General features: G+C 38.4%; 2 protein-coding genes across 9 annotated transcripts in view; one reads left to right on the plus strand and one right to left on the minus strand.

Moving 5' to 3' along the window:
• Zpbp (zona pellucida binding protein) overlaps nt 1-11080 on the minus strand; it is a 184600-nt gene extending 173520 nt beyond the window's left edge. For 3 of the 7 annotated variants that reach the window (XR_380974.4, XR_003949479.1, XM_011243736.3), the window contains exons 1-2: nt 8921-11080; nt 6556-6636 (exon numbers count right to left, since the gene is read on the minus strand). Coding sequence is in view for 3 of the 7 variants with exons in the window: in XM_011243736.3 (XP_011242038.1) it covers nt 6556-6636; nt 8921-9221 (382 nt within the window). In the remaining 4 variants the exon portion in view is untranslated. The remainder of the gene's footprint in view (nt 1-6555; nt 6637-8920) is intronic. The other 4 variants (XM_030246152.1, XM_006514755.4, NM_001185153.1 and 1 more) reach the window with 4 other exon arrangements.
• Nucleotides 10601-13578, plus strand: part of Spata48 (spermatogenesis associated 48) — a 51449-nt gene continuing 48471 nt past the window's right edge. The window contains exon 1 of one of the 2 annotated variants that reach the window (NM_001347068.1): nt 10601-11683. In NM_001347068.1, coding sequence (NP_001333997.1) covers nt 11113-11683 — 571 coding nt within the window. In that variant the 5' untranslated portion in view covers nt 10601-11112. The remainder of the gene's footprint in view (nt 11684-13578) is intronic. The other variant, XM_006514822.4, reaches the window with a different exon arrangement.

Below are 13578 nucleotides of genomic sequence, written 5' to 3' on the forward strand. Positions count from 1 at the left end.
TCTCTGTGTCTATAACTGTTTCTTGTGTCTTTCTTGGAGTCTTCCTTCTGTTGTGTTTTATCTTTCTTCTGTTGGTTTTTGGTTTTGTTGTTGTTTTTTTATATTATATTTTTATTATCCCCTAGATGCCTGTGTGTTTTCTAATGAGAGACAAAAGGGGGTGGATCCAAATGGGAGAAGAAATGGGAAGGAACTGGGAAGAGTAGAAGGAGAGGAAACTGTAATCAGGATATACTGTATAAAAAACAATATTTTCAATAAAAGAAAACAAGAAAAAACAAATGTGAATACCTGAAAAAGTCACCATCTTTACCCAGTAGTCAAGTGCAAGCTAAAACCATATTGAGATTTCATTCCATCAATAGGCTTCAACCCTACACAGAGAACTATAGACAACTAAAGAACCTTGTGAGCAGGAGGAAATAGTCTTCCTCAGGGAAGAGCACACCAACTGCCTATCCAACACCAAAGATTAAGCCCTGAAAACACACATACAAGTAACATTATGCAGACTGAGAAGGTTGCATTTATGTATACATACACACACACTACCAACAACACAACAACAACCATAAATAAAGTCATGAACTGGAATAAAACAAGGAGGGGTATCTAGGAGGGTTTGGATGGAGAAAAGAGAAGAAGAAGGAGAAGAGGAGGAGGAGGAGGGAAGGAAGGAAGGAAGGAGAAGAAGAAGAAGAAGAAGAAGAAGAAGAAGAAGAAGAAGAAGAAGAAGAAGAAGAAGAAGAAGAAGAAGTTGTTGTTCTATGTATATTATAATTTCAAAAAATCAGTACATATTTTAAAAAGAAAACAAACAGGGAACATACTATAGAGGACACGGCTGGGTATGGGTGGCCTCTACACACTGTTGATGGGATGCTTATTGGTTCAGCCACTATAGAAACCAATGTGGAGGGCTACAAAAAACAAAAGTAGCACTGTCAGAGGATCTGTCATAGGGTATGGCGACAGAAACCTAAGTCAGCATAGAGACAGCTGCACACCAATGATCATTGTGGCACTGTTCATGACACCCACATAATAGAAATCAGCCTAAGTGTAAAGCAACATGGATTTTTTTAAATGTGACTTTTATTCATCCATTATGTCATTTGGGGAAAAAACATAATTGAACTTGAGGTTCTGGTAAGTGAAATAGACCAGGATCAGTGTGATATCCAATGTATGATGTGTGATTTCTCTCAGCTATAGAATCTGAATTTTGTGAGTACATGTAAGGTGAATGCATGCTTCTTCCTATGAGGGAGTAAATGCAGAGAAAGGCATTAACTGTCACCTATAGTTCTCCCCTTATTCTATTCAAACAGACCCTCATAGAGCCTAAAGTTCAGTTTCCGACAGGCTGTCTACTAGTGAGCACAAGAGTCACCTTCCTCCCTCCCTCAATACTTGGGTTATGGGCACGCAGGACCTCACCAGCTTTTACATGAGATCCTCATGTGTAAACAGCAAACACTCTTCTGCCTGAGCTATCTCCCTAGCCCTAGATATTTTAGGAAGGCATGAAAGGAAAAGAGTTGCTATCTGAAAAACAAAAGATGACCAGGTTTGAAGGAGGGGGGGCAAGAAGAGCAAATGTAATCAAAGCATGCTATACGTGTATAAAAACATAATAACGAAAAGTATTATTTTGTATACAGTCTCTGTAGAGGAAATCAAGACTATAGAATGGATTCAAATTCAATATGACTAATGCTCACATAAAGGGGGAATTTTACACCTACATAAAAATACAAGGGGAAGACACAGAAGAGATTCATGGAGAAGATAACCCGTTTCTAACCCAAGCAAAGTCTGGAACAAGCCTCTTGCTCATAGCCCTCATAGGAGCCAGAACCACTAACACTCTCATTATAGAATAGCCTCCAGAACTCTGAAAACTTTCCATTGTCTAAGCCACCTACTATGTGGCGCTCTGTTGTAGTAGTTCCAGAGAACTATTGCACTTATACAAAGCTGACCTTGTAGCATTTTATTACATCCTGTTCCAATTCCTCCTCCCCACCTCTCTAGTAACCTTGAAAAGGCTTGCTTGAACAGGGTCTGAAAATATAGTGGAGCCAATAGCCTGTTAGCCACTAGAGGGAGTAAAGAGCATTCAGATATCTACAGAGTTTTTTTCTCTAAGAGGACTGACATTGGATCTGTCCAATGTCCTCTGTCGATTTCTACTGGATTTTATAGTACACTGGATTGTATAGTGATTGCAGGAATTACATTATCCAAAAAGAGAAAAAACTAGCAAATAACATTTGGAACTCTGGAAAATTCTAACACATTCCAAAGAGAAAGAACACCAAGTTCATGCATAGGAGTGTGAGCATGTATTCGCATCCATGTAAACACTACATTTTCACCTCTGAGTGCAACTGAGGTTTACACAGTTTAAACATAACTGTCACCTGTCTACACGGAAATTAGAGCTATGCAAAAAGCAGGGAGGGTGGCAGAGACCCATGATAAAGGCTAAAGGACTCACTGGTGACAAATGGTTCAGATTCTAGCTAGTCATTACCCTAAATTAACTGACAGAGACCTTGGCATTAATAAGCAAAGAAAAGAAAATTAGCCAAAAGCACCACCATCCTATCTTAAAAAGGCAAATAATTTTATTTACAGAAGCACTATGCTATATTATTTTAAATGTCCTGTTTTCAATTTTTAAAAAAAATACAAATTAAAGAAAAGATTGAAGAAATATACAAGCAAAATAACACAACAGTCAAGTAACCTTGAAAAAGAACAAATGTTTGGCTCAACTAATTAGAATATTAAATTTGCTATTTTAAGTATGAGCCAAGAAAATCATACCTCAAATAAAAATATGAGATGCAGTTATTTCAAATAGAGAATATCAATAAAAAGGTTAGCAAGAACCAGAAAAAAATCCAACCCAAAAAGTATAATTACTGAACTGAAAACTCCAGCCTCGGGATCAGCAGGTTAGCAGAAGGCACAGGGGCTGCACAAGAAGGCACGGGGGCTGCACAAGAAGGCACAGGGGCTGCACAAGAAGGCACAGGGCCTGCACAAGAAGGCACAGGGGCTGCACAAGAAGGCACAGGGGCTGCACAAGAAGGCACAGGGGCCTGCACAAGAAGGCACAGGGGCTGCACAAGAAGGCACAGGGCCTGCACAAGAAGGCACAGGGGCTGCACAAGAAGGCACTGAGGGTTATTTGGATTGAGAATGCAGGTAAATAAACCATGGCTTGGATATAAGGAAAATCATCAGAGTCCCAGAAAAAGTAGACAGAAACACTACAGAGAATGTTTGAAGAAACATTGATTAAAACCTTGCCCAAATTCACAAATATCACACATCTACAAACTTAAGATAACTGAACTTCAAGAAGATACACACTACCATACTTCATGGTCCATCAAAATCTATAATCAAAGGATTCTCTGATTATAATAAAAGCCACAAAGAGAAGTAACTAGTTATATATAAATGATCCTTAACTAATTGTTTGTCATTTTTTTCTTAGAATACATGAATAAAATATAAATAAATATAATATAAATAAATAAAATGTAATATAAATAAAATATAAAATCTGAATAAGCTTAGAAGCAAAGTAAATTACTATGAAAATATATATTACAAATTCCAGAGCCAGATGGATATCCCAGAAAAATGTATCAAATGCAGTAAAATTAACAATAATTCTTCACAAAATGTTTCAAAAATTATAAGGAAATATACCAGAGTCTGTTCTGTAGTCACCACCATCCTAATGTTAAAATCCGAAGACTACAAGCCTTTATGAAGATACAGCTCACAATACTAGCAATAAAACCCAATGTCACATAGAAGGTCTAGAGAGGACCATTGAGATGGCACAGCAGCTCCCACCATGTCTGACAAACTTTATTCAATTTATGGGATCCATAGAATTGAAAGGAGAGGAGCAACTCCTTTAATTTGTCCTCTGCCCTCCACACAAAGGTGGTGGGTGGCTTTCATGCACACCCCACCACATCCTCCAAACATATGAATAATAAAATGGTTTTTAAAGGAAAGAACTATGGTCAACAAAGAGTTAAACATTATGATCAACAATCAATATAAAGCATCATAGCAATAAAATAAACAAAACCAAATGATCATTTCCACATATGTACAAAGACAATTTGACAAAAATCCAACACCCTTCACGGCAAAAATATTCAACACACAGGAACAGAAGGAATCTTCTTCACTCTGATTAAGAACATCTTTAAAATAGTTAGCATTATGCTGAATATTCAAAACCTGAGATGCTCTCTCAAACCCTAAGACAGAGGCAACACAGGGTGATTTGCTATAATCACCATTCAAGAAGAAGCTGTAAATGAAGCAACTGCATGAAAAAGAAATTGCATTCATATTGGAAACAAAGACATGCAGCTATTTCCAAGTGTCAGCTAATAACTTTTGCTATGACAAGGAATGCTATCAATGTAAAAGTATTAACTGCATGTCTAAAACCAGCAAGAAACAATCTAAAACCTAGCTACATTAAATTCTTTCACTTAAAATAGCATTAAAATGAAATAAATAATAAACAATGTAACTACAAACTTATTTTCGGAAAATTGTAGTTTGTATCAGCTTTAAGAGAAATTAGGCTGAAACAAATGTGAAGCCACTTAACTAGTTCACTCAAGGAAAGGACACCTATTTTACAACCCAGTGTTGCAACAGATACTGATTACGGGATTAATGTGGAATTGCAAGGACCCACAATAGCAACAACAATTTTAAAGAGAACAAACTTGGAGGCTTCTCATTTAAGCACTTAAAGACTCGATATAAAATAACATAATCAAAATAGCAAGGGGTTGGCATAAGAAGCAGACATGCAGACCAACAGAGCAGAATGGAGAGTCTATCAGATAAGCCCACAACTATGGCTAACTGCTTTTCAGTACCAGTGACAAGACAGACTTCAAGAGAGACAATAACCACTTCAACAAGAGGACAGCCATACACTAAAGAACGAGGCTTAGCTCGAGCATCATCAAAAGCAAAAGTTAACTCAGAATGGGTCAAAATGACTCTTAAAAGGAAACAGAATAAACTGAGAGGATCAAAGTTTAAACTGTATTTTTCAAAAGACAAAGAGTAAAAAATACAGCTGGGTATTAACGGCTCACGACTTTAATCCCAGCACTTGAGAGGGGGACAGAGACCAGCCTGGTCTACAGAGCTAGTCCAAAGACAGTCAAGGTTACACAGAGAAATGCCATCTCAAAAAGAAAAAAAAAGAGAGAAGAGAAGAGAAGAGAAGAGAAGAGAAGAGAAGAGAAGAGAAGAGAAGAGAAGAGAAGAGGGAGGGGAGGTGGGAGGGGAGGGGAAGGGAGGGAAAATATTAATTCACAGCATGGAAGAAAATATTTCTAAGTCATATGATAAGCTTCTAACAGCCAGGATACATAAAGAACTCTACAACTCAACCAAAACAACAAAAAGTAAGATCTAGATATGGTCTCAAATAGGCATTCCTACAGAAAGAAAGATACCCACATGTTCTACAGACATATGAGAAGAGGCAGCTCACTGGTCTTTAGCAGCATACAACTCAAAACCACAGCAGGTATCATTTCACACACAACTAGGATGCTCGTAAAAAATAAAATAAAATAAAATAAAATAAAATAAGCCAGATGGTCAGTAACAGGTGTCAGTGTGAATATTAGGAAGTTTGGGCCTCCATCTACTGCTGGTATGAAGAGAAACAACACATCACTGATACACGTTAGCCATAAATGACTCTCCTAAGACAGACTTAAGAGAAGTAAAAACATTGGCATACATAGGAACATTATTCAGATATAAAAAGGAATGAAGACTTAGAAGACGACAACAGTGTCATACAAACACCATGCAATGCGTGGTTTTAACTAAGCCCAGAACAGCAGATATCAATCTGAAGGTATCAGCAAGCGTTCAGGGCCAGGAGTCCTTGCTTCGTGAGCAGAGGTACTTCATCACATCATCATCATCGTGATGATGATGATGCGGAATTAGTAAGTTCTGAGAGTTGTCAGCCTCATCAACTAAAAAAACAATTAAAGGTGTTTGTGGCAAGTAAGTTAAAGCAATAAAAATTCAAAAAAGGTTGCAGTTGATGTGCCTCATGAAAGTATATATATATATGTATGTGTGTGTGTATATATATGTATGTATATGTATGTATATATATATATATGAAAGGATATATCCAAAATCTTTATTATATTTAAATCTCAATTGAAAATTATTTTAGCATATTTAAGATCCCCACATTTTATACCATAGTGAGTAGTGCATACATTACAAGTAAAAGCACTACAAGAAACCTCAGATAACTTTTAGAAATAACTTTTCTTTGCACACAGAATTACCCTTGGATGACTCCAGCTCTGCAAAACAAAACAAAACAAACCATTTAACTGAGCTCTGCAGAAGGAGAGTCACTGAGGAACATGGCACTGTTCCGCAGGACTGTCACCCTGTAAACAGATGCTAGTAACTTCCAATTACTCAAAAGCTATTGATGAGTACCAGGAAAATGTGTCGATCCCACTATTTTCAGTGAATCTTGAGTCAAGTGGATACTTCTTGGCAGTCGAGCCAAATGTCCAACTATGAAAAACAAGAAGAAAACAAGGGATCAACGTTTGTCTTGTAAACATTCCCAAGTACTAAAACAAGAGTATAGTTTATCTTGACTCCTTTTCAGGAAGTATGAATCAGTGTCCTATGATATGTTACCTACTGCTCTGCATAGTCCTTAAAGAATTCCATATAGTTGTGGCTTACCCCTTATAAATCTTAGCCCAGCCTTTCTGTGCTGACTTACCATAGTCTCCCACCTTACAGGGCCCATATCACAAACCCCTCCTCCCTCAGACTTCCTGCATGACCTCATTAATTGATGGTCATGGAAGACTTTCCTTGGTCCAAACTCCATTGATAGAAGCATCAGTGTTTAAGTCAAGAATCCTTTGCAAGCACTACACCTATAACATGAAAACTATTAAGACAATGATTTTGAAACACTTCCTGATAGTCTTCATTCGTTGTTGAATGAGCATTTATGATAGTGTGATGTTGTGAACAGAAGAGGTAGAGAATGCAATACAATGACTGTAAAGTGTTACTCCCAAATCGCCTCAATAGCAGCAGGTAAAGAGGAGAGACTATGGCATTAAAGGCCGCAGTGGAGTTTAAATGCAAATTCTGCCACAGGAAAGTTACTTTAAACTTCAAGTCTAAGGGTTTTCATCTGCAAAATGAGACTGACAATTGCAGCCTTATAGAATTATCATCGGAGATATGAAGTGCTATGTAATTACAGCCTTTACCAGTCACAGTTTACATGTTAAGATACTAAAAGCTTATCCTGTTTTTGATAGACCTTATCAAAAAAAAGGAAAGTCAGGCAATGTTTTTAAACAAAAACACAAATTTCATTACCACGTATGAGGCCAAGAGCCATACTCAACTCCATCTTTTTCACGCAGAATAATTAGACAATCTATTCTCACAGGACTCTTTGTGCCCATCACTTGAACTTTAGTGTTCGATGAGAGTAATCTTTTATATCCCTCTCCCCATCCTAGCTTCCTTTCTGTGCCTGTGATAAACACCACGCCCCAAATCAACCTGGGAGAAGACTAGTGAGGACTGATTTCCCCTGGCAGGTTATTTCTCTCCTTTTTTGTTTTGTTATGCTTTGTTTTAGTATTACATTTTTTAATTAGGTATTTTCTTCATTTACATTTCCAATGCAATCCCAAAAGTCCTCCATACCCTCCCCCACCACTCCCCCACCCACCCACTCCCACTTCTTGGCCCTGGCGTTCCCCTGTACTGAGGCATATACAGTTTGCAAGACCAAGGGGCCTCTCTTTCCGATCCAGGAAAGCAAAGGCATCCAGGACTCAAACCCAGACTTGGAGGCAGCAGGCTAAGCGGAAGCACGGGGGAATAGTGCTTACCGACTAGCTTCCTCTGGCTTGCTCAGCCTGCTTTCTGACATTGCCTGGGACCACCTGCCCAGGGATGACACCACCTCCCAGAGGACCGGCCCCTCCCACATCAAAAGCAATTAAGAAAAATACCCCCACAGACCGCTCATACGTCAATCTGATAGTCAAATCTTCAATTGAGGTTTCCTATTCCCTGGTAACTACAGATTGTGTCAAGTTAAAAAAAAAATAAAAAACTAGTAAGCATGCCCCATTTCTTTCCTTTAACCACAGTATCCCTTTCTTCACACTTCTTCTACATCTGTATCCTTGGTTACTTTATAGTTCTCTTATTTGAATAAACTTTAACTCTGACAAATGTACCTTTAGTACATTTAGGATCTATGGGACACAGATTATTGCTAGTAAGTCTACAATTTCAACATAAAGAGAGGGAGAGGGAGAGAGACCAAACCTTGCTAGCTAAAAAGCCAATCTAGTAAGCGCTCATTTCTTTCTCCGATATATATTTTTGAAACTAGGATACGTGTTTCCAACTACACCCTGCATTTTACATCCAGAACCAACAGAGGGCGCTGCACTATCAAGGATGGTCTAAAAGCTCACTAGGTTCACAGCACAAATTCAGTACTATACAGAGCTACATAGACTCGCTCTGAAACACACGGCTGGCAATGACCCACGAACTGAAGTTTTATTAAGGCACTTTTAAAGTTCGGATAATCTCTTGGAGCAGGGCCTCCTTCACGAGCCCACAGAGGTCTTTTCTATGCAAATGTAGTTTTCAAGATTCCTACACAAAACTAGGCTCACTGGGGCTGTCCCTGCCAGAGAGGGTGTCCTTGTGTAGTCGGAGTCACGTGACACGGGGCCAACGCAATTCTCGTGAGGAGCCGCGGCAGCCAGAGCTCCCGCCATGCGGCGCCGAGCCTCACCTGCAGGGGGCGCCCGCAGCAAGGCGCAGAGCAGGACGGCGGCCAGCGACAGCGGCGAGAGCACGGAGCCCGAGGCCCCGGCCCGCCGCCGGCCCCGCGGAGCCCGGCCCGGGGCCAAGGCCTCCATCCACACGCCGCCGACGGCCGAGCCTCGGCGCAGAAGGTCGTTACCTGGCGCGCGCCCACCCGCCGCCGGAAGTTGGCAGACGGCAGGCCGGAAGGACGGACCGACGGACGCGCCACTTCCGCTCGGGTGATGTGCGGGAGGTGTGCTAGCTTGGGACCCAGCTTGGGTACACATGGGAGGCAAGAGGTCGATCCCCTAGGGGCTCCCTTGACTTCGAGGCCCCGCACCACTAAGGAAACCCTCCAGAACCTGGCTGGTCTGAGATTCCAAAGCGAGAAGAATCTTGTGTCGCAAAGTTCTAACCTTTGCCTTCCCGTGGTGTCTGTGTGCAGAGGAGAAGCCCCTCTTATTACCTTAGCAGTGGATTGAGTTTCAGCCTTTAGGTGCCTAATGGCAGCAGATCCTGAGAACGGATGACTTAATGAATGTACACCTCTCATAAACTTCCTGGCTATAGTAATGCCAATGCATGAAGTTCCTGACTGTTGTAATGCGAACGATTGTGCATTATCAGTGTGTGGGACTTAATAGAAAATGCATGCAGTGAACACCTAGGAGAAATTAAAGGTATTGCCTTAAAAAGTGGCATGATGGGAAAATGGAGGAAATAGACCTTAGATGACATTGACTTTCATGCAGTACTCGGCTTGGAAGATCATCCTCAACTTGGATTCAGGAAAACATAAAGAACCAGCTCACGGACCGTTTAGAATGAGAATGTATTTAAATTGAAAGAATCATACATCTTTTCTGCCTTTGGAAGGATTTAATGATAGTCCAACTAGGATAAAAATAAATTTTATACAAATATATAGAAACACTAGAAGCAGGCTGTTAAATGTTTTCACTTTTAATATGAAGAGATGGGTAATACGGAGTGGAGTAAAAACTTACTGACCTTCGTGTTTTGGATAAACTGTCCAGGACCTTATGCTGAAAACTTACCCATTTATTTCAACGTTATTGCTTGTTTTGTTGTATATTGCAAATTTTCAGTCATCATCATAGGTGGTCGTGGCTACATTCTGCTTATCCTTACTATCATACAATTGATCTGATTTAAATATTCTATACCTGACTCTTGTAGAAGCTTACCTTCTTTATTTAAGGAGGTGTGAGCTATTACCCTTCGGATTGTAATAATTAAACTTAGTTGCAATTTTCATGCAAAACCAAATTGTCTAGTTAAAAAACAGCTCTTAAGTGGACTGCTATGCTTATCGTTTAAAATAGATCGTTTTTTATGCTGCCATTTACTGAAATAACATAAATACCTCATTGTTTTCGTTCTAAGAATTGTGGTAACTTAAAGAAACTGCAGATAATTTAAGGCATTTAAGAATGGACTTTTACATTGGCTATGATTTATGAATTATTTTTCTTAAAAATCAGTATACTATATCTTCCTTGTTAGCGTATTTAAATTAAACATATACCAATGTTTATAATTTATTCCAACCCGAAAAGTTATTTCTAGTTTGTGTGTGTTTGTGTGTGTGTGTTTGTGTGTGTGTAGGAGAGAGAGAGAGAGAGAGAGAGAGTATATATGAAAGAGAGAGACTGTATATGTATTCACTACATCAACTTCAGTATATTCTTTCAGTTACTATCTTGCCCACAAAATATGAACATGTTAAATTTTTACATATACATGTGTGTGTGTGCATGTGTGTGTGTATTGGTTTCCTGAGCATTGGAGAAAAAGGTATAATGGAAATATTACTAGGACTTTTTTCTGTGGTTTGCCTAAAGAATTCCATTATGATGTACATAATAAGTAGTTCCGTGAGCTATGGTTCTACCTGTTGCCAAGCAGCAAAGGCTCTTTTTGTGTTTTTTTATTATTATTATTATGTCCTATTTCTATACTGGCCTATCTCCCTTTCAGCAGAAAAAAATTACCTTAAGACTTTTTAAATGACTAACATTTAGAAAATTGAATTAATTTTATGGTGGATTAATCCTAATCTTCCATTACTGGAAATATGGGTTTTTAATAGTTAAATGGTAAAAAAAAAAAAAAAAAAAAAAAACAAAGGAATTTAATTCATAATCCTCAAAACTGATGAGACAGTACATGGATATGGAGGTCAAGACCATGCCTGGGAAGATCAGTATCCCTAGAAGGTTCATCTTCTCAGAAGGAAAGGCTATTGAGCATCCAGATTACCCGCACTACAGTAACCTCTTACAGAAAATGAACATGCCCTCTGTGAAAGGACTTGAAGACAGACATAACTGTGTCAGATTTGAAAAGAAATGCAACCCTACATTTTTAAAATTTCATCCTTATCCACCTTCAGTCTTGCCGGACTATCATCTTCACTACCCCTATCCCCCACCATATGGGAGGGCATATCCATTAGCACCATTGCGTGACGATGTGCCCTTGGGTGACCCCTGCTCAGGATTTATGAGTCCTGGTGGAGATGCTAATTTAAAGCCTAATATAGGCAGAGCCATACCAAACCTGGTGAGTTTCCATGATGTGAAACCTCAAAATCGAGTTCCTAGACCAGACAAAGGATTTCAAACAACAATAAAAAGGCAAACAATACTTGCAGAAGAACTAAAACAGGATAGGAGATGGAATTCCAGGAAAGTGCCAGACATTTCCATCAAGGCAAAGCTTGGAGGTAAGTAAAGCAACATAGTTTTTATATGTTCTTCAAGTGACGCAAAGGAGAATGAGCTTGAGATTTTTTTAAATTTTAGCAGTTAAATTGACATAAAATGACTGAACAAATTATTTTCAATTGGATTTTAAGAAGGTCTTACAAGTGATACAATGTATAAATCTGCTTGTAAAACACAAATGATTTTTTTTAATTTAAGTTTAATTGGTCAACAGCAAATATATTAACAATTAATTTATTTTAATTATACAGATAACTTATTTTACAAAAGAGGGTCCATGTGTCAGGGTAAATTGTATAAAAGCTTCCTTCATTGTTTCTCTCCCTTGTAATCAATCTGCTGGTTAAAAAGTTAGATTACATGGACTGAAATTAAATGGAAAAGATTAAAGTAAATTGGATAAGAACAGGAACTAAAGAGAAGCAAACCCCTCATAAGTAGTGTTGTGCTTCCAATGGCTGAATTATTGGTGCCACTCTCATCTGTACTATGATTCTCTGGACAGAGATGCAGTGAAAAATATCTCCAAAGGAAAACCACAGCTATTTCCTGTGTAGGGAAGTGTGCATGGTAGGCAGGGAAGGTGTGATAAAAGATTAAAATCTTTGACTATAGGAAAAGGTCAGACCTTTGGCTGGGGTGCTTTGGCTTGCTACTGTGTCAGAAATTACAGAGTTCATCTTCAGCTCTCACCTAAAACCTTAGAGGATAAAGAATGACAATGTATGATGAAGGACAAGGCCACCGCATGTCTGCACAGTAGAAATGCATTCTATCTGATATTCTGCCCAGAGATGGACCATGAAAAGAGCACTCAGCGTGACTCCAGCCTCACCCTCCAACTGGTTTTAAACCTGGAAAGGCATAAGCAAAGAATGTGTTATGCTTTTCATATATCATTCAATATATGGTTGTCTTAAAACAACCATAGGAAGTTCCTGAGTTATAGAATACCTATATAGAGTATTAACAAAGTCAATAGATTTTAAGAGTTGGTTATCTGAAAATTTTATCCAGGGAAATATGCTACTGATAATCAAATACAACAAATAGTAAACACTATGTTCTTAGAGATTGAAAAGGAGCTTGAACTCATAGTTTATTACTAAGAACTCATCATTAAAAGAAATGAAGTTGGCTGAAGAGATATCTCAGTGGTTAAGAGTACGGACTGAAAAAAAAAAAAAAAAATGAGTACGGACTGCTCTTCCAGAAAATACAGGTTCAAATCCCACATGGCAGCTCACAACTGACTATAACTCCAGTTCCAGGGGACCTGACACTCTTACACCTAATCGCATAAAATTAAGTAAATAAAAATTTTAAAAGGAAAGAAAGTCTTGTATAATCACGAATACTAATCAGGTAAGCAGAAAACTCCAGTCCAATCTAATTTCAAAGGCAACATTGTCAGTTAGTTCTTAAAAGTAGTTCTCACCCTGAATTCTCACTCCAAGAGACTTTAAGCTGAAAAAAGGACTTATTAAAGGAACTAAATTACCAAAATGGTTTTTATAAGCATGGCAATAACAACTTAGAAGCAAATTTAGAATTTATCTGGAAGGTATATTTTACTGCCTGATTAGAATAAAACCTCTGTGTTTAAGCTTCAAGATAAATGCAATATGGGATTGACTCCCATCTTTATCTGTTATGTGACCTGGATCTACTTAAAAATCTCTGTCTACCTGTGTATCCTTACTTATAAACTAAGGGAAGTAATTCATATCATGTTGCCAATGACCATTTTATGATTCGTGTAAAAATAATTAATGTGAAAAACAGAACCAATGTGGCCAGATAGCATAAATTAAGCCCCAGAAAATTCAGTTGCTTCCTATGTTAATTGGAAACAACAATATGCATCTTACAAAATTCTAAGAATTAAAATGTA

This window comes from Mus musculus, chromosome 11 (genome assembly GCF_000001635.26).
Source record: "Mus musculus strain C57BL/6J chromosome 11, GRCm38.p6 C57BL/6J".
Lineage (NCBI taxonomy): Eukaryota > Metazoa > Chordata > Mammalia > Rodentia > Muridae > Mus > Mus musculus.